Here is a 20,005-nt window from a genome sequence, read left to right on the forward strand (position 1 = left end):
AACAGTTACTGACGAATTTTTCTCACATGGAAGGGGCCGCAATTTTTTCCGAATTATGGGGCAATTGGAAATAACTAATGACAAAAAAAAAAAAACAAAAATATATATATATAACATTTCGTTCAATTTGAGAGCTGGTAACCAAAAATATGGTTTCATGCAGTGTCGACAAATCTTCACATTGGCGGTACAATGCAAAGCTTTCGCATCAACACCACCACAGCCACAGCTGATATTGTCGCATGCAGAAAAACGATGCTATCAGTGGACCTCTCAAGTATCAGCGGTTTGCTGATAGCCTCGAAACACTGCATGAAGAGGCCCATAATTTCATTAATTTATTCAGTACAATAAGCTCATTCTGCCATGCAGTTGGCTATATTCAATCATGAGCAATGAGAATGACGATGACACAAAGTATTTTTGGCAACTATATGCAATGACTAAATAAAGCCATGACAGAACACATCTCATTAAAAAGTAGGAGACAAAGGTCACACCATTTGTTACCAAGGGAATGTTTATTTTCAATGAATGTTCAATGTACATATGTGGTTAACTTTAGCAAATGAGAACATGGTGGACAGGGGCAGTTTGTGTACAAAGCAGAGGTGCAAACTTTGGAGACACATTCAGTAGAAAGAAATGTTCAAATCTTCAGATGCCACTGCTACACACAGAGTGTACATGGAAGTTCCCCTAAATAGTTAGCCTCTTTCTTAAACTTTACAACATAGTAATGTTCAGGGAACTTAAGCAGCCAAAACATCACCAAAAGTCTACAAAAATCATGTTCAGCCCCAATGGTTTGGCCTACATGCCAAGAAATCATCAAGGGTAGGTGCTTGCATAGATCTGCTTAAACTGTTGTTCAAAGATGAAAATTGTTTGGCAATCATATCTTGGTATGCAAATGGCTCTGGAAGCTTCTCCTGAGTTTTGAGGTGTGTATGAGTCCACTCTATCACAGTTACATCTGCAGGAAGGGGCTTTGAAAGACGTAGTTTAGCAGCATGCTTTTCAGCCTCTGCACGCGCTGCCAACTCTGCTAATTCGCCAGGACTCAGGTGTGAAAACTTGCATGCGGTGCCATAATCGCATTCTCCCACTTGCTGAAACCTCCGGCATGGCTTCTTGACTGACTCAACCTGCACCAAAAAAAAAAATTAATTTCAAGACAAGAACTCCAAAGGCACATCAGAACCCAAGGGCCTTCCGAACGATAGCACAGAAAAAAAAAAATCTGCATGCTATCTTGCAGTGCCTTGTAACATGAGTATCTTAAGCTATGCAACAATTAAGCTGTGCTGTCATACGGTTAACATATAATTAGAGTCCTTCATTTTCAAGTAAAACTTCACTATACATAATTTTTGCGGTACAAGTGGATTCTATATAACCCAGCATTACCGGACTAGTTTGATGGTATATTCGTACACCTACTGTGGAGCACTTCTGAAGGTTGATTTTTTAGTGTTTTCAAAATAAGTTACCTTCGAGTATGCAGTTCAAACAATGTCTTTATCCGGGCTTGGGTTGTTGTGTGGCAGATGTTATTGAGCCTTTTCAACACTGTTATTGTGTCTGCCCCCAACTGCTCCCCCCCCCCCCCCCCCCCTCTGCCCAGCCCCTCGTGCTTCCAAAATGCCACCTACCCTGTTGTTGCACAGCTTACAAGGACCATGAAATGATCTTGAAAGTTTTGCATGGACACATTAACTTAGTAGAGGAGGCCCTTCAAGTGCTCTGTGTAAGTCCTGTTATTAATAAATATATTTTGAAGATCTAGTGTCTCTACTGATCAAAGTGATGCCTCTCCATGTGCTTATTTTCACCCTTATCCATTCTGTGAAGAATGGACAACTGATGTCGCTTGGGCAAGTGATCTCATTAGTTTCCCATGTGATGTCATCAGCAATACTTTAAGAAGCATGCTATTGCACTAATCTCTTTAATAGTATATGGGTACATAGTAATTTGCCTGCCTGTAAAAAAATGCAACACTTCTTCAAAGCAGTGGCGCACGTTGACCTGAGAAGGAAGACATTCTGCGGCCAGCTGTTGTCTACACTTGTGCATTTGTATGCATATTTGAGGAGAGGACTGGAATAAAGGAATTATTTCAAAAATCTGGGATTTCTAGAAGACCTGTGGGCTACATTGAGGAAGGGATGGCATGAAAAAGAATTAAAAGGTTAACAACAGCGCAGTGGCGAAGGCTGCCGAAGGGACGTGAAAGGAATGCTTTCACATGAATTGTGATGCCTTCCTTTAGAAAGATATGTTGTGAAGCAATGGGTTATCTTGGTGGGGAGAAGAAACATTCCCGAGGCTCACATGCACCTGCCGCCCTGTGGCTTGCCAGAGCTGTACTGTTATTTCAGCCTCAAAGATATGCACGAACCAGCACTTGTATCTTTGCGCTAAAGCTGTGTTCAGGAAATGCACTGGATGAATGCTGCAGACAACACGAGCCCATAAAGTTAATTTTGAGGCTACTAGAATGTCTGCAACAAAGAGAAGAAAATTGCTGAAGAAATTCAGTCTTCTGGCACCTATTTCAAAAAATCTCCACGACCATTTCTTCAAATGGTGCTCCCCAAACAGTTCACTTCAACCTTTCTCTGTAAAGTATCAGACAGTAGCCTCTAGAATACTTGACCCATATAACCACGCTACCCTGCATAAAAGAAACACAGATCAAGTTTTACCAAATAAGAGAATTCTTCAGGTGCAGTCTCATACAGAAATTCTGTGAATCTAAACAGTCAAACACACAAGCAATATTGAATGACTAAGAGAAAAGTGTACAATAGGAAAGTTTCCAAGGAGAAACCTTTCGCGAATCATTTGTGAAAATCGGGCACACTATGCCTGGAAGATTATCAGCGCTTCCTAATATGCTAAAAATAACAAAGAAGGCCCAGAATTCTCGAACGCATGCCTACAAAAAGAGGGGGGAGGGGGAGACGCAACTTTAAGCAGCTTCCCGACCTCTTCTAATATTGTAAAGTGCAAGTGACGAACATAACGTCTACGTCCCAACGATAACCCGCGCCAGATCCATCTCTGCTGTGAGGGAAAGCTCCGGATCAATTTCAACTGCCTGGGTTTCTAACTTTCTACGCCACATACACTGCGGCATTGGGGTGAGTGGTGTACTACATAGATGTCAATAAAATTATACAACATGAGGGATCACATTCTTCCGCACGCTACACTGTCGTAGCGACACTTTTAACCCATAACACTTGAGAAGATAACCACAAACCTTGAAGACAGTTTCAGCGTCACGAAATGCGTCGTAGTGAAGTCTCTTCATCCGCGTGTGAAAAGTGCCCTGCAGATGTTTCTTGCGGTTGTTCGCACTGTCAGGGAATGTCTTATCGCAGTAGTCACAATGGTAACGTTTGCCCATATTTGTTACCGTATTTACGGAACTTTAGGATAAACACAAAAGTTATGAGCACCAGGTAGATTCTCGGAGACTCGGCATAACCACAGGACAAATGAAATGACTACACCGACGAGTTAAAGCCACAGAAGTTACGAAAGCACAGTAACAGGCTCTCTAGTAACATGTTAGAGTCGCAACGAGCATGCTGAAAATCACTAACACAGGAAAATGTGATTGCGCGTTTAACCCACGGTCAAACAGCGTTGGTTGCTAATGGCACAGTCATGCACAGTAGCATTACAGTAGTACCATAGAATAAAGATCTAACTTGTAGTACAGACAGTACTGTACGTACGTAAAGTACATGGCACTGTTGCCAATTTATCTACTCTTTTTACTAACATCACAAACAATTACTTTTTTTGCAAAAACTGACAAAACTTTTAGTGTTTTTTCTTTTTTTTGCTAAAGAAAATCGCTGTCGGTGTTAAATGCACGCAACGTTTTGTTACTTTCGTTATAATTTGTAATAACTTTTTTAGCGCTTTTATCAAGTTCAGAATTTGTGCCGACGGCCTAGGTTTTACTGTTTTTGTCACTGTGTCACCAAGGTCAGTGTCACCCACGGTGGTGTCAACCAACCAACCAACCTTGGTGTCACCATAGATAATGTCACTAGCCATAACTCATTCTTCCAAAATACTACGCAGCTGAACGCGCATCGATGACTGCAATGCCGCGCTGTTCGCGTATGATGGAGGACGGAAAAACGTCTTTAAAATGTTTTTTTTTTCCTTCCTATCATTATCATCATCATCACATCATGAGGCTATGGTCATGTGAATGGCGTGCTGCCTGAAACGCATATGAACTTCGTTATCATCCAATGTAAAGCAATTTTAATACGTTGATGCAAACGCCATGGCCCACATAGACGACTTTGCAGAAACAGTCGCTTCAATTTGTTACCTAAGATACGATGACCTTCCAAAAACAGGAAAGCCTTCCAGAGATTGCGAGTGGACGTTACTGTCTGCGGTATTATTGCAGGATGTCAACCAAGGCACGTAGCGGTCTCTTCAAACTACTAAGTGATTTGTGATGAGAAAAGGAAAGGTTGGCGCTGTCTTCTGCAGGCCTTGAAGGAGCACGGCTGAGCGCCATTTTCAAAGTGTCAGTTTGTGGAAATGCTGCGAGTTTTCTTTTCTCTCTCTCTCTCTCTCTCCCTTTTCTTTTTTTCGTTTTTTTTTTTTTTTCAGAAGAAACATGCTGGATTTAGTAATGTAACGACAAATTTTGAAATGTCAGTGGTGACAGTTGTGGTTATTTTGTTCACGTGTTAGAATTGGCGTCCGTAAGCAGATTAGCGTACACAAGCACGTAATTCGTCTATTTGTACTCCTTTTGCGTTATTTTGTACTTTTTGTGTTCTTTCGTACTCCCGGCCGATAGCGCGGGTCACCTAGCGTTCCGATTCGCGGTTTCGCCTCTCTGCTGTGCTGGGCAGCATGCAAAAATACTCGTGTACTGAGCTTCAGGTGGACGTTAAATAACGTCAAGCGTCTCATCCAGGTTGAGAATTTGGGACGTAAAATTGCGTAGTAATTTAGTTTTAGTCAGGATGAAGGCCAGTTATCTCGAGCAGTGTGCACGGGCACTCTTCGTACTTTTGATCTGTGCCCTTATTTATTTAACACTTATGCTCATTATACTGTTTACAACAACAACAACAAAAATAAGCAGACAAAAACATCATGCATCCTTGTCCGCTATTCAAATTCATCTGTACTCGATCCCCACTAGTATGAGCTCTCCTTCTGCAGGTTTCAGCAGAAAATGAGTCATATAACCTTCCAGTTTGTTGTTTGCCTCCCTTTTTGTAGAACCCTTACGTGTGTAAACACATAAACCACTTTTAGTTAAAAACACCAAACTTTTTCTTTACACAAGCACCTAAATTTAGCTCTACTTGTGTGAAATGTCTGTGGGCTCCTTGTATTGGTTCCTGTTTGCATTGTACCATGTCAGTCACTCTTAAATATTCATAGTGGAGATGAAGGCTTTTTATTATGACGTAGTGATTGCTTTAGTTTATAGATGGTCCCTATTGCATTTTGTCTGCACGATGTTCATGCCTGTGTAAGTCTGGATTTGTCCATCTGCAGGTTCTGTGTGTGTAACAGCATTATGCACATGCATACGGTTACAGTATCCATATACATGTCAGAAGGGAAAGAGAAAAGTGTTATAAATTAATTTTTACGCTATGTGAGACGTCTTGCATGTTTTTATAATGTCCTTAAAATATAAAAAACTGTAAAGTGTGACGTGAGATGTAGAGCAGCCACGAACTGAAGTGCATCAACTTAGGGCTGATTAATACACATAGTACTTTTGTTTCCACTGTCTCCAATTCGTGTGACATTGGCGTAATTTTGGCTCTCATGCTTAAGTCATAGTCCTTACCACCTTTAGCAACCAGATGCGTAACAATGTGACATTGCACTAACGAGTAATTACACGTAAGAAGCGTTCTGATTGAAAGTTTTCTTGTTGTGTTTCATTCTGTGAGTATTGTTATGTTCACACAAATACAGTAACACTCACGGAGCTGACACCATTTTTATCCGACCGTAACCCATCTTCTTCCACTACCACAGCCAACTTATTTGTCTTTGTTTGGTTCCTTACAAATATAGTACTCGGTTATCCAAAGTTGCAATGAACATAAATGTGATTTAGTGGCATTGCATTGGTGAAATCCATATAAGTGCTTTAAGTGGTGATTGATGATTGTTTTCTGTTTTTGTCTCTGTCTATTGTATATGTGTTTTCATACTGAATAATATTTCGCTTTACTCCAGGGCATGCTGCATGGGTCTTAACCATTCATCAAACTTTCAATGATGTATATGTATCCCCCACAACATTGCTGTTCCCTAGCTTCATAAATCAAAGCTTCATTTTAATCTTTTCACTCACATCTCGATTTCCCTCCTATGCCACCTCCTATGCTTTTTAGTAAACTCAAATAAAATAATAACAAATAGCTAAATACTGGTAACATTAGGCATTTAATTTAGCGATTTATTTGCACAGTTCGGGAGTAGCATACAATGGAAAAACTTTATTTGACATTTCTTTCTATTTGTGCACCCTTCAACTAACTGCTTGCTGAATTTGCAGCCCTTGTGCATTCTTATATACATTATGGCTTGTTGATTTGGGGAACTACAAGCTATGCTATCCTGGCAAAGTTGCTAGCTATGCAAAAGAAAGCTGTCTGAGTAAAAGTTTACGCTTATGGGTCAGTGCTCTTGCTCTTCTTCCCCAGTTTGATTTACTGAAGTGGAACAGCTATGTGAAAAGAAGTTGGCTATGCACATCCGCAACCTTTTAGATGTGACGAACTACGCTTTCACACATGCACACACACACACACACCTCTTTATCACTATCAAGTTTATAAAACCCTCACTAACTACGGCTTTCAGGGGTTAGGTTATAAATACCTAAATTGTTAAACTTGCACTCCAACTTACTTGTCCTCACTCTAAAAAACGAGTTGGAAGTGCAGTTTAAGCATTTAAGCATGCCATTTGCACACTGCTAACCACGTAATTAAACAACAACATCAATCTGCCAGGGGCGTAGCCGGGGGGGGGGGGGCACTAGGCACCCCCCCCCCCTTTCTTTTTGGTGTACCAGGAAACCTGGCATAAAACAATGTGCGAGAAAACCCGCCTGACCCCCACCCCCCTTCCTCAGTCAAGTGTGGGCCCCCTCCGAAAAAAATTTCTAGCTACATCACAGATGTTAGCTGCATCATTGCTTTCTCTTTCTTGGATTTTTCTATACAATATATTTGTTCCTTTTTGCATTGTTAAATTTTATGCACCTATGTATTTTGCTCTATGTACTGAAACTCTGTATTTACTGTGGTTTGCATTTTGCGCTAATGTATAACTGCAAACATCTGATCAGATGCCAATGTTTGTTTTCTACTTCTTATTGGTGTGTGGGCCTTAGTGAGGTTTGAGTAACACCTTATGCTTACCCTTCCACGGTTTATTTTGTAAAATAAACCACAACAGTGAAGAATTATTATTGGTATCCTCTGGAGCAATGTGCTTGCAACTTGAATAAGCCATGTAGGAGAAATAAATAAAATGAACTGCAGCAAGATAAACGTGCTCCTTGGGTTCACGGCATTCTATGTATAATATTTCACTTTAAGTATGTTGGCTTCTTGAACAGGGCAGTAGCTCCTTTACGTAAAGAAATTGATTACAAAAATGTCTCCAGTGCCTTGGCATAGCATTCACTCATTCTGATGAAAGAGTCATGAAATATATATGCCTGTTTGTGTTGTTTTGCAGCTACATTACAGATTGTATCATTTGCAACTGGTACAAAAAGCATACCCACAGGCCTTGCTTGCAGACTGGGTATGGACCTATGTCAAATCACTCTTTTATAAAAGGACTTCAGTTGACCAAAGTGCATCATGGTCATTGACTACATTGCTTGTCATGTTTGTCTAGAGTGTCCAGATGGAATATGCTAGCAACATTAACTGCTACTTATCTGCTTGTCTCAAAATAGCCCTCGGTAATTTGAGCAGTGAGTCATTCTTCATGCAGCAACACATGCTGATAAGTCTTGAGCTACCTGTATGCACCACCATCACGTTTTGAGGCATGTGGTCCAGGTGTTCTAGACATATTAACGACGACTATATGTTACCTTGAGTTGATAGAAAGTGGGAATACTGATTATGAATATTCTGAAAATTTCTTTTGTTTGGCATGTTATTTTAGTGGTACATTGGAGTATTTAGGATAGTATCAAGCCTCAATATTTATATAGGATCTCACCAGATGCACGCAGTACAGAAAAAGCCATGAGACACATAAGCCATTCAGGAGTGAGAACTGGCAAAGCCTGTTTCTTGTCCACCACTAATCCTCCTGTTTGTGGTACCAGTTGACTTAAAGGATCATAGAAGGATTCGTAGTGCACAATGGCAAAGGCCTTTTCCACAAAGTTCTTAATTGCTTGATGGTGACCCACAGCTTTCACTGTAGTGAATGGAGTTAGTGGTATGGAGTATGGGTAAGAAATGTTTCAGTGGCAACTTTAGTGATGTGCTGCAGTACTTCAGATATATTAATAGTGAGCATTTATGAAAAAACATCACCATTGATTATGAACTCAGTAATTTGCATTTGATATGCAATTTCAACTATTTGTTGAATTACTTAAGATGGAGCATGAATGACCTATACCAAACTTAGTTATGGTTCTACGTATATCATTTATCAGCAACTGAAATGCAATTTTTAGGGCACCAGGCATCGTTGTAAAGAAGGCAGCTTTGTGGTATGTTGCTTAAAGCCTTACTATTTAGAATGAGAAGTCACAGTTGTTTACCTTGTGTCTAACATTTCAGCATACATTCGATATAGTAGAATTTTGTTTTGTACATGTTACAAAACAGACATTAAAGGTAAACACTGAAGCAGGTCAGTTATTTGTTCATTACTCTGCATTTGGTATTTGCTTGGTAAAGAACAATGCATTTCAGTGGAGATAATAAAAGGTGAGGTTTGCATTGTGAATTGCAGGGGCCCATCATTGTATGATGACATATACAGTATTCTTGTGTATTTGGGTCCAGTAAGGTGTTGTAGTGGGTCACTTGGTTTGAGGACACATTAAAACACTGTGCTATGACATGAGACTAAAGACAGCTTGAAAAACAAAAACACAGGACTTAGCAAGCACAACAGAACGAGCAACATGACAAGCAAAGAAATTAGTTTTAGCGTGTCCGGTATTCGGGTAAATGCAAGAGGACTGGGCATTTTATCGAATGAGTGGAGGCGAAAACGTGAACGGCCTGCCCGGTGCAACCACCTGGTGATGCAGAGCTCAATCATACAAGCACAGAGCTAATATTGCAGTAACCAAGTGTACTCTACTTTGCTGCTGGTGTAAATTTTCGGCAGCAGCGTAGTTATGTTACTGCCTAATTTTCGACAGAAGCATAATCGTGTTACTGCTGAAAATTTACACTAGCAACCATGTAAAATATACTTGGTTACTACAATGTTAGCTGCGTTTGTGTAGTTGAGCTCCACCAGGTGGAGCAGAGCTCTGTGGAGGCTGTTCACGATTGTGCCTCCACAATGCCCAGTCCTCTTGCATTCACCCGAATACCGGACACGCCAAAACTCTCTATTGAAAAGTTGTTGTTTTTTCAAATGGCATTGCAATCACATGACATGTATGTCATTGCCAGCTGCAGTGTGATAAATAAATTTAACATATGAAGAAAATGGAGCAAGAGATTATTTAAGAAAGGTCAAGCACTCACACCTAACCTCAAAAAGAAAAACCATGTGATATTGCTTTGCTTGGTCATTCATACTCTTTGCCATTGAACGTAGTTGGCACTCTTTGATTCTACTGCGTCCTGTGTCTTTAATTTGATGCGAAAGCATCAAATGGCTCATTGAGTGAAAAAGCTGGCATCTGTAGCAGTGAAACGGCACCTAAATTCTCATTGGCTGTGACGCCACGTCACGTGCGCGCCTCGGCAAAGCAGAGCGAGCGAAACGGAACACCTGCTGCTGCGATAGAGCGCCAGAAGTTGCATGAGGGGAGAGGGCATCGCCACGGGGCGAGACAGGTTGTCATCGGCGAGGCATTTGCTTGACGTGCACGCGGGTGCTGCCGTCTTGCTCTCTGAAGCTGGTGCTCGGTCTGTATCTCTCTCTCTCACCCCCACTAGGCTTAGCTGCTGTGCGCGCCTACATGCCTTGGTGGCCACTGCTGCTTCCTCGGTGTCTCATTGCGCATGACGTCGGTGGCATGCGGCGTCCTTGATTCCTCAGCAGTATCGTCCATATGATTCCAGTCTACAGCCAAACGTGCTATCGTAGAAACTGTACAAAAAAAATTAATCACCAATTTAATCGCAAAATTCAAAACATAGCCTGCAGCAAAACTCGAAAACATTACTCGCAGCGCAAAAGTCAAAGGACCGCTCAGCAGCGTTCAAGTGGACATTAATGTTTTCGCATTCACAACTTATAAGAAGTGCTTAGGCGTCCTCGGATTTTTTGGTTGTTGTTGAGTCCTGTCCTTGTTTTCATGTTGAAGCTCAATTTATTATGATGTGCTGGGCTTCAAAAGAAAGTCTACAAAGGTTTCAAGGATTGAGTTATTGTTAATTTTATAATGCAGTGTAATTATTTTTAACATAACAATCAATTTGTCTCAATGAGATGCTTCCAGAATCCGACATGATATAAAAGTGGTGCAGCAATTTTAATGTGGTGCTGCCACCTATTCTTTGCTTCTGTCCTTTGCTTTTATGTCATTTTCTAGTAAGTGAAGGCTCCTGTCTTAGCAAGAGTCACCTATTTGTTATTGAGAAGTGTAACCTGCCAGTAGTGCTTAACTTGAGGAAGTGTAACCTGGTAGTAGTGCTTAACTTTATGTTTTTCTTTGATGTTCATCTAAAAAAGAAGGGCAGGAGAATCAAGACTGTTTATATCTGTAAAAAGGAAAGCCCACCATTTCCTCAAGGGATAAGTTCATCAAAGTTGTACTGTTAACCCTTTAACCCCCAATCCTGAGCAGTACTTGTCATTGGGAGGGTGGACCAATATCTCCAATGACGAGTCACACTTGTTCAGCCCTATGTTGTGCTGCTCCCACAGCCAAAGACGAGTTACAGTCGGTAATTGGCTTAAGGTTTAATTTTCAACATTAGAGGGCGGTAGAAGTCCAGAAAAAACATGCAATCAAGTATCAAGAATCAAGCAATATATTTTCATAATCGGAATGACGTAGAAAAATTCATGGATACATAAAACAAAGTTGGAAAATTTGATATGTTTTTCCGGAAATACTTTGGGGGTTAAAGGGAGGGGGGCGGGGGTGTAAAAAATGTTTAGTTAAGCCAAAATGCAGTTTGGTCGATGGCAGGGTGTAATTTTACAGAATATATATAGTTTTTCTTATTTTATTCTAGGCAACCAGGTGATTGACAACCATGCAGAAGTGTTAGCCCGAAGGTGCTTTCTCAGGTATTTTATGCCAACGAAAACAGACTGCAGTAACATTGACTGCAGGCGCACCTCTTCAGTGTATTTGCTCAATTTCTTTTCTTCATACTATATGCATCAGTAGTTACCTCCATGATTACATACAAATATTTAAGGGCCTGGCGTATCTTTGTGCTGACACCCCCGCCTCCCCCACCCCTTCCCCCCCTTTTTTCATAAACTTTAAGTGTAGCCTGGCTGTAAAATTTGTGGGATGTGTATTACATTTCTCATATGGCTTCACATTAAAAGCTACAGGTAAAGAGGGCCATTTTCCTATCATTCATGGGTTCAGTAGTAGAGTGACAGCACCCATTGTAGTTTCTTTCTCTACTTTTCACGTTGGAACACTTGCAGTAGCCTCAAGTGAGGTGTTTCTTATGAGCATGTCCCCTTTTTTATGCTTTTATCATGGTCAATTCATTTCATATTACAGTGCCACAAGTAGTATCTTTTCTTTATTGCTTTATTGTTGTGCCAGTGTAGCCATGGATCTCATGTGCAAAGTGTCAAGATCCTACAAGTAAAATTTGTAAGAGAAAAATGTGAATCGCTAACTCTGAAGGTGTAAATTTTTAGTTATGCAGGCATTTTGTATGATGTGGTCCCTTTTGTGTACCTTACTTTTCTTGGCCATGCACTTTTTCAGGGTTATTGGAAATGCTTAGTATACTAGCGGCCAAGTGGAGGGGCAGCGGCTTAGTGATAGCACCTGCAAGGGAAATCATTCTGCTGATGGGGTAGGGCGACTCCTCCCCAACTTTCTGGTGCCCCCATCCCCACCAACGTTGGATACAACTAATCGTTTTGCACTTGCCAGTGCAAGTAGTTACACTTGGACTCAGTAGTGCCCCCAGGATCTCTGCCAAGGGGGCGGTTGAATTTTTGTGTGTGGGGGGGAGAAAGCACTTTGCATAATATGCAATTTCCTTGCTTTTGCCAGAGGAATCCAACAGCAAATAAAATGCCTCATAATTATAATAATAATGACACTAAGGATGATGACGATTTCTTCAGCGTTTTACTCAGTCTTGAAAGAGCTTGATAGGGCCAAGAAGCCGGCCTGCAGAGCAGTGCACGTGGTCATCCGTTGAAGCTCTTACCTAAACGGTCATGGCAGCAGTGAGTGGTGGCAGTGTCTGAGAAAGTCACTTATGACTGAACGATTGGGAGAACCCAGGAATGTCAGTAATAGCGTGGGTAACTCGGCCTCAGGGGGGGGGGTTAGAACCCCGGAACCCCCCCCTCCCCGTCGGTGCGCCACTGCTTGGACTGATGGTTACTAATGGCTACATGTTAATTTATGATTATACACTTTTTCTTTATATGATACATGAAGAGTTATAATGTGAAGCATAGTGCTAATGCATATTCAGAATTTCCAACCAGCCTTCATTTCGAAGGCAGCACAATTGTACTGTCTGGGCGTTTGAACGTCTAATCCAAAGGTTCTTTCTGGGGTTTTACGTGCCAAAACCAGTTCCGATTATGAGGCACACCATAGTGGAGGACTCCAAATTAATTTTGACCACCTGGGGTTCTTTAACGTGCACTACAACGCAAGCACACGGGCGTTTTTGCATTTCGCCTCCATTGAAATGTGGCCGCTGCGGCCGGGATTCGATCCTGCGATCTCGTGCTCAGCAGCGCAACACCTTAGCTGACTGAGCCACCACGGCGGTGCCACTGGCTTTAGCTGGCTAAAAAGTGTTATTGATTTCATTCAGCACCAATTAGAAGAAGCCTTTTCAAAGTTGAGAGTTGTTTTCTTGGTAGCTATGATATATGCCACCACTTGATTTTGTAACTGGTGAAAAAAATTTTGGGAATGCTTGGAAACGTGATCAAGGCAGATAAGAAGAAAGGGATACAGGACTGCACTGTCGTCGTTGTCCTGCATTCCTTATTTTATATTTTTGTCCACCTAGCCTAACATCCGGAAGATGAACACATACATACCATGACTGCTCAACTTCCTGCTGTACACAGGAGGCACAAACATTCAAGACTGCAAGGCAGAATATATATATTTATGAAGAAAAATATACATACTTGTATTGAAAACTGAAGTGTTAACTGGCTGTTGCAAAAATAGGATGCTAAGACAGTTGTCTCCAAACTTCCTGGCTCTAGGGAACCCTATTGACCTTCATTAAGTGCTGAGGAAATGTTGTGTGTGCGAGACAAGGATAACCAGAGCAGTGTTGCTGTGGCACAAGTCTGCCAATGTTTATGATGTAGCGTGTTCTTTAATCCCCAAAACTATTCTGAAAAACCCGCTATATCTATCCCCTTGGAGCCTTACCAATGTGCACATGTGATCTGGCCATTCATGGGATCCATTTAGGGAAACCGTGGGCTAGAGGAATGCAAGAAATATGTGGTTGTTTGTCTTTTTTTTTTTGTTCAGATAGCTTCTTACCTTTCTTTGGTGATGTGTCCTTGTCATTTAACAGGTTTGTTTACTCTGAACTTCTGAAGTTGGCACGTGGTGAAGATTCATCTGTTTTTGAAACCACGAGCTCCTCTGTATTTGAATGTCAGCTGAAACCAGGCCTGAGGATTCACCTCTTCTCCAGTCATACCCCATGTGAGCAGTGCTTTCGTTTTGTGCAACGCATGCATGGCAAATAATGAAGTGATTCATGCGGCAGAGTAGCTTCATTGTATCTTCTTTTTTTTTATTGAAATGATAATATCTGTTTGTTCTTACCAATTGGGCCTCCTTGTTTTATTGTGATAGGATTTATATGGATATTCCAGGTAAATTTTCGCCATCATCGTTGCCGTGATGTTCCGTACAAAGTCCAAGTGCGATAAGATCCTATCGTGCCCTGCACATTGTATGCTGTGGGTGAGAGGGGAAGGGTGCAGGGATGAGCCGAGAAAGATGGTGGCTTGATGCTGCCGTTTTTTTTGTGTGCACAGGGGGGGGGGGGGGGTAGCTGCAGGTGGGCGTGCGTCTGCTCCTCTAGCCCAGCTGTGCGCGACTGCGCTCTATCTTGGAAGTAATCTCCGGCTGGAGCAAAGGCGAACTGAGATGGCTGGTAACTGTATGTGCATTGACTTCACATGTGCCTAGTGCTAGTGGTCGCATAATTTCAAGCTTCGTAGATGCGTTTAAGCTGGAGAGGCAGCAGACATGTTCGCTCTCGTCGGATTGCTGTCTTCATCACACCAGTGTTGCGGCAGCGTGTGTTTGTGGTCATTGCGTGAGATGGTTCATATTTGCCTGTGCACGTGTGACACCATGTTTGCTAATTTAATTTGTAAGTGAATGTTTAATGCAGATATAGGGCAGATAAAACTACGAACCTTACTTTGTGCAGTTCTGTAATACTTTGCTATAGCTATCAATGCTTTGCCTTTTGATGAAACTATGGCTTCTTTTAGGTGGTGATGCCTCCATCTTCCCAAAAAATGGGGATGTGTCATCTGTAGCTGCAGTTGAAGATACGGAAAATGGTGCAACAGCTTCAAAACGACCCAGATTTGACCCTGAGGACATATATAGGTAAGCAGAAGAGCCACCGCTCAATGTTGACCTGGCGACAACACTAAGCTCCCTGACTAAGCTAAAGATAGCACCATTTCGTTACTTTGTTGCCTGGTAAGGTGAGCAAGGGCAGGAGGGGAAGTCTACACCTTTGCATTGGTTGAGCGAAGTCTCACAGTTGCTCTCACTTTCTAATTTCCTGTATTTTCCTGGGAAAAAAAAAACATGTGTCTTATTTTCCATGCTTCATGTTTTTTGTTGCGTTGGTGCCATGACAGTCATTTGTACAGCACTACACTGTGCTGTACATGGCAATGTGGGCAGCATGTTTTATGCAAGTTACCCAGCTGCTTATGTTGTAGGCGGTGCAGCTTTTTTTGCATGATGCTATGTTACAAAGGCTGAAGAATGTAGCAGCACCCAAACGAAGTTGTGCGTCCGAGGCCTCTCGCATGGCATGATTTGAAGGACTTGCAAGGTGCATGAAGCTAAACTGCCGTGAATGAAAGCGTGGACGTGCTGCTGTTGAAGCATTGGCCTTGACCACTTGTTTGTTTTGTGTGTGTGTGTTGTGGCTTGAAAGCACTGAACTTCATGTGGAGTACACATCATATTATTTGAATTCAGAGATATAAAAGCTGCACTGGACAGACTAGTACTAGACAGACTAGTTGTTTCCATGTTGCAGAATTGTAACCTTCTGTATTTTCATTCCACTTGGACAGCTTAGGGCACCAGCTTTGTGAGCATACTCTATAAAGGCAAGGCATCTGATAACTTCTTTTTTACTTATTCCATTTGTTCCTGAATGTTGTACAATACAACCATCTTTTTTTCTTCACTGATAATGGAGGCAATGTGAATACAGCCCTACACAGATCTAATGGACGGCTACTGTACTTAATTTATCATTGTTGGAGTTAGTGATATATTTGCGTCCAGTTGTTTAATCATATATGACAGCACTGGCAGGCTTACAACGTGACCTTGTGTTACTGATTGTTTTGTTTGTACATTGTCTTCATTCCTAAATTTGTTTAGCACCAAGCAAGAGAAATGACGTGATATAAAGGGATGATCAGCACAGTGTTAGTGTGCACCTCTTCTTCTATAATCTTGTTCATATTTTGCTTGGTGCTAAATGAAGAAATGGATTACAACTACTAACTCACCTAAACCACAATGTTACTGGTATACATTGTCTCATTTTTGCATGTCATTGCATTCTTTTGGTTAAAGGCGAGCAATAAAATTATATGTAAAATCAGAGTTGACAGGAAAGAAGCATATTTCTTGTGAACTTTTCTGCTTTTCTGTATAATCTTAGCACTTCATCATCGTCTTCATCATCATCCTATATTTATGTCCACTGCTGGACGAAGGCATCTCCCTGCGATCTCCAATTACCCCTTGTCTTGCGCTAGCTGATTCCAACTTGCGCCTGGATCTTAGCACTTAACTTTACCCAAATGTTGCACCTAATAGCCCAGCTATTTTCTATTCCTAAGTACAAACATTCATATATAGCCATTTGTTATTCTGGTGTCACACAGGGCACTAACGGTCGATGGTTAAGTGGATGTTGCAGGGATGAGTCAGCATCTTCAAAGGGAAATATGAAGCTCTATGGATCATTGATTAGTGCAGTGTGGCTGAGAAAGTCCATTCCAGTCATGCAGATAGCAGGAAAAACAATTCTGTGATTGTTGGGGTGCAGGATTGTGGCAAGGTCACTGTGTTCATAGTTCAGATGGCCTGTGCTTTGTGGATGACGTGCCTATTGAATAAGCTGGCTCTCATTCAGTAAGGAATGAAAAAACAGATGATACCAACAATAATGTGAAATTCAATGAGAGGTTAAAAGAGGGAGCTGGAGCTTGGATTTTAAAGAGGAGATTCTAGTGTGATACAAGTACTAGTCCAATAGAGTAAATATAGCAGCCTTTTTCTCAATGGATTTGAGGCATTTAGTGAGGTTAGACTAAATGACATGGGCAAAATATAGTGCATGCATATTCAAGTTTTGGCTGTATGGGAGCTTTATAGGTAAGTAATTTTACAGATGACAGTGCTGTTAAGAAGTTACAGTGCAAATATCCAAGGACATTGTTTACCGAATCGATGACATCGGTTACGTCAGTCTGCCAGGATAATGCTTTAAAAGAAATATGTAGTTTTACCAGAATTCAGGGAAATGAGCTGTGTGGCACACAAATGCTAAATATATATTAAAAATGGGAGGGGCTAGAGGACAGGACACTGCTTTGGAGCACACCAGACAGAACGCAGGAAAGTATGGATGAGTAGTTAGTGCATACAAACTGCTTACTATAAGTTAGGAAACACTAAATTCAACTGAAAGCATGAGGGTAAACGTTTAGGTATGGACAATTTTAGCACGAGACAAGGGCATAGTATTGTGTCAAATGCCATTTCCTAGTCTAAAAATAGGGCATCAGTTGGAATATTGCAGACAATGTTTAAATGAATACTGTCATGAGAAACTACTGCGTTTGGCATAATTTCCAGAAGCCATGTTGATTTAGGGGAAAAATGTTCCCAGATAATACTAGGAAGTTTGCATCATGAGATTGGTAAGCTGATGCAAGGGTGGCATGTGCAACTGTACCGGTGCATAACTTGTACCCACATTTGCATGTCTTAGGTAGAAGAGTTGCTTGTCTGTGCAGGACTGGTGCGAAGTGTGTGCCAGGTACAGCCCAGGACAAGAAGCTGCCTGGTGCAGACTACCACCAACTGGGTGTGGCCCGGACCAAGCCCGGCAGGGGCGCTACATCTCTCTCCATGTCATGTAGTGATAAAATGGCCAAATGGCACAGCTGTGGCCTTGAGGGCGCACTGCTCTCTCATTTTTTTGCAGGCAAAGAACCACTGCGTTTGTCCTCGGTGATTGTTGCAGGGTGCGGAAGCTCTTAATAGGCTCTTTTCGCTTTGCTCTGCTATATTTATTTGGAAAAGAGTTCTAGTTTCGTTTAGTGACAATTTTAGGCTGTGCAATGTTTTCAAACTTGAAAAGCAAGCCTTTCAAAGAAACCTGCAGCTTCATTTTTTCAACTAACATTTTTACATGTGCGTAATTCAGCATAACATGGTCTTTTGGACCTCAGCATTGAAACTTCAATCATCTTACTTTATTTTATAGTTTAGGAGTTATTGTTTTAAAGACACAAGACAAAAGATACTTGTCCTGTACAAACAGGACAAGTACAGTCTGTCAACTAAATTTAATCACTGCCATTTACTACTGCAAATATTAAAGTACACATTGTCATGCGCTTGTGCTGTGCCTTTTGTGCAGCGATTCCTACTGTCTAGTATGCGCCAACTAGGTCGGAGAGGAGTTTTAGTTAACTGTGGTAGTTGTTTTTACCAAATTCAGAAGCATGCTTTTCAGCGTTATTGTGTCAGCTCTCTTTGTTTGTGATAGGCTGCACTTGGATGTTTTCCTTTAGGTGTCCATACAGCGAAGATGCCATGAGGCGAGCACTTCATGAGAGGCTCTCAGTTTCAGACGATGTTCCACCCATTGAGTTTCACTACAGCACGAAAATGTTTGGCCATTCCCGCCTTAAAGCTGTTGAAAACAACGCTGATTCTGCTGTGCCATGTGCTTCAAGTGAGTTTCTGTTCATTGGGAGATCTCACTATTTTCTCTTTTACGTCAAAATGTTTGTGATTCATGCCATCAGCTTATTTAGTAGAGTTTGCACCTTTTAGCAGCTTTTTTTCAAAATATACCTATTATAACACCTTTTTGTTGCATATTTCATTATCTCAAGGTCACTTTGCTTGGCCTGTACAATTGATAATGCTTAATCATTGCAAAAACAAATTGTGCCTGTGACCCTCTTCTGTGAACAAGCATGAAAAATTATAGTTGATTACAGTAATTTCAAATGATGTTGTACAAAGTCTGTAAATGTTAGAGAATATAACTTGTGACTATAAATTTGCTTTTATTGTCACAATATGTAGTATTTCTGTAACTGGGTGTCACGTGGTTGTGTTTTTCAGGTATCATATGGTGGCTGGGATCAGACAAGGCGGTTTATGTAGGAGTGAATGGCTACAAGCAAGGAATTACTCGCAAGAACCTCTGCAAACCAGTGGCTAGGTACAGGACCTGATACTCATCATTCTGCATTCCGAGCAATAAAAGCAGCCTAAGCAATAATTGTTTGATACCTTTAGATGCTGCTTTGGTTTTTGTATGTATATTAACTGTGCCTTCTCTAGATGCAGTTTCAAATTACAGTATTTTCTCCACTTTTTCTCCACTCTTTCTATGCATGCTGTTTGCGTGCGTGGAGAAAAAATATGGTGTGTGATCATGGGGAGTGCAATTTATGAGGGAATGAAAGAAGCTGCAAAGTGAAACTTTGAAAGTTCAGCCACATCCGCATTTACTCCTAAGCATTCATCCTGTATGTTCATTATACAGGCTGCCAGTTTGTAGAAGAGAACTGTTTGGGCTGTTCCACAAGCTGATGCATGAAATCTCACCAGACAGGCTGCCCAAGATTCTCAGGCAAGTTCTGATTGCTGTGCTTTGGGGCACTCATAAGCTGGAACAGGAAAACTGTTGCAGCTTAAGCATACTAAGTAAACCTTGAAGTGTGCTAACTGCACCTTAAAGAACCACACAGAAGGAAATGACTGCACTATTGTGAAAAACTATTTAGTTATGAGACCACAAGGTGTGCAGCCCCAGATGTTTTTCCTTTGTTACAGCTCGAAGTTTTCCTCAGGTACACTGTTGCCTAATGTTGCATATATGCAACAGTAAGTTTCTTGCTTCAGATAACAATGAAGTAAAAGTACATTTGTTTAGACACGGTTGCCCATTTCGCAGATATATCTGAGATTTAAAAGTTTGTGCGATGCATGCTTTGTTGGTTCAGCCACAAGATCCAATTAGGTAGAAAATATGCAGTCCTATGCATGCACCCGGTTCCTGTGCGACTCACATATGAA

At 41.3% G+C, this 20,005-nt stretch overlaps 2 protein-coding genes across 5 annotated transcripts in view; one reads left to right on the forward strand and one right to left on the reverse strand.

The window, feature by feature from the left end:
• Nucleotides 1–502: 502 nt before the first annotated feature.
• Nucleotides 503–3,692, reverse strand: LOC119435949 (zinc finger matrin-type protein 5-like). The gene is made up of 2 exons (XM_037702653.2): nucleotides 3,272–3,692; nucleotides 503–1,148 (listed from the first exon to the last, which is right to left on the reverse strand). Exons 1-2 carry the CDS (start codon nucleotides 3,416–3,418, stop codon nucleotides 795–797), a joined length of 501 nt encoding a protein of 166 aa, XP_037558581.1. The 5' UTR covers nucleotides 3,419–3,692; the 3' UTR covers nucleotides 503–794.
• A 538-nt stretch (nucleotides 3,693–4,230) lies between these two features.
• LOC119435950 (tRNA-specific adenosine deaminase 1-like) overlaps nucleotides 4,231–20,005 on the forward strand; it is a 36,037-nt gene continuing 20,262 nt past the window's right edge. Inside the window, exons 1-10 of one of the 4 annotated variants that reach the window (XM_049660904.1) lie at nucleotides 4,231–4,460; nucleotides 7,777–7,845; nucleotides 11,442–11,496; nucleotides 13,971–14,104; nucleotides 14,908–15,028; nucleotides 17,701–17,822; nucleotides 17,892–17,931; nucleotides 18,484–18,647; nucleotides 19,046–19,145; nucleotides 19,473–19,566. In XM_049660904.1, the coding sequence (XP_049516861.1) occupies nucleotides 4,319–4,460; nucleotides 7,777–7,845; nucleotides 11,442–11,496; nucleotides 13,971–14,104; nucleotides 14,908–15,028; nucleotides 17,701–17,822; nucleotides 17,892–17,931; nucleotides 18,484–18,647; nucleotides 19,046–19,145; nucleotides 19,473–19,566 (1,041 nt within the window). In that variant the 5' untranslated portion in view covers nucleotides 4,231–4,318. Of the gene's footprint in view, nucleotides 4,461–4,714; nucleotides 6,705–7,776; nucleotides 7,846–11,441; nucleotides 11,497–13,970; nucleotides 14,105–14,907; nucleotides 15,029–17,700; nucleotides 17,932–18,483; nucleotides 18,648–19,045; nucleotides 19,146–19,472; nucleotides 19,567–20,005 lie in introns of those variants that run through there. The other 3 variants (XM_049660903.1, XM_049660906.1, XM_049660905.1) reach the window with 3 other exon arrangements.

This window comes from Dermacentor silvarum, chromosome 1 (assembly GCF_013339745.2).
Source record: "Dermacentor silvarum isolate Dsil-2018 chromosome 1, BIME_Dsil_1.4, whole genome shotgun sequence".
In the NCBI taxonomy this organism is placed as follows: Eukaryota; Metazoa; Arthropoda; class Arachnida; order Ixodida; family Ixodidae; genus Dermacentor; species Dermacentor silvarum.

Bases quoted from the DNA above. Each gene is read 5' to 3' on its own strand.
- LOC119435949 (XM_037702653.2), bottom strand. From the start codon at position 3,418: ATGGGCAAACGTTACCATTGTGACTACTGCGATAAGACATTCCCTGAC. The intron at 1,149-3,271 runs GTTTGTGGTTAT...TTTTTGGTGCAG, and splicing joins ACGCTGAAACTGTCTTCAAG to GTTGAGTCAGTCAAGAAGCC.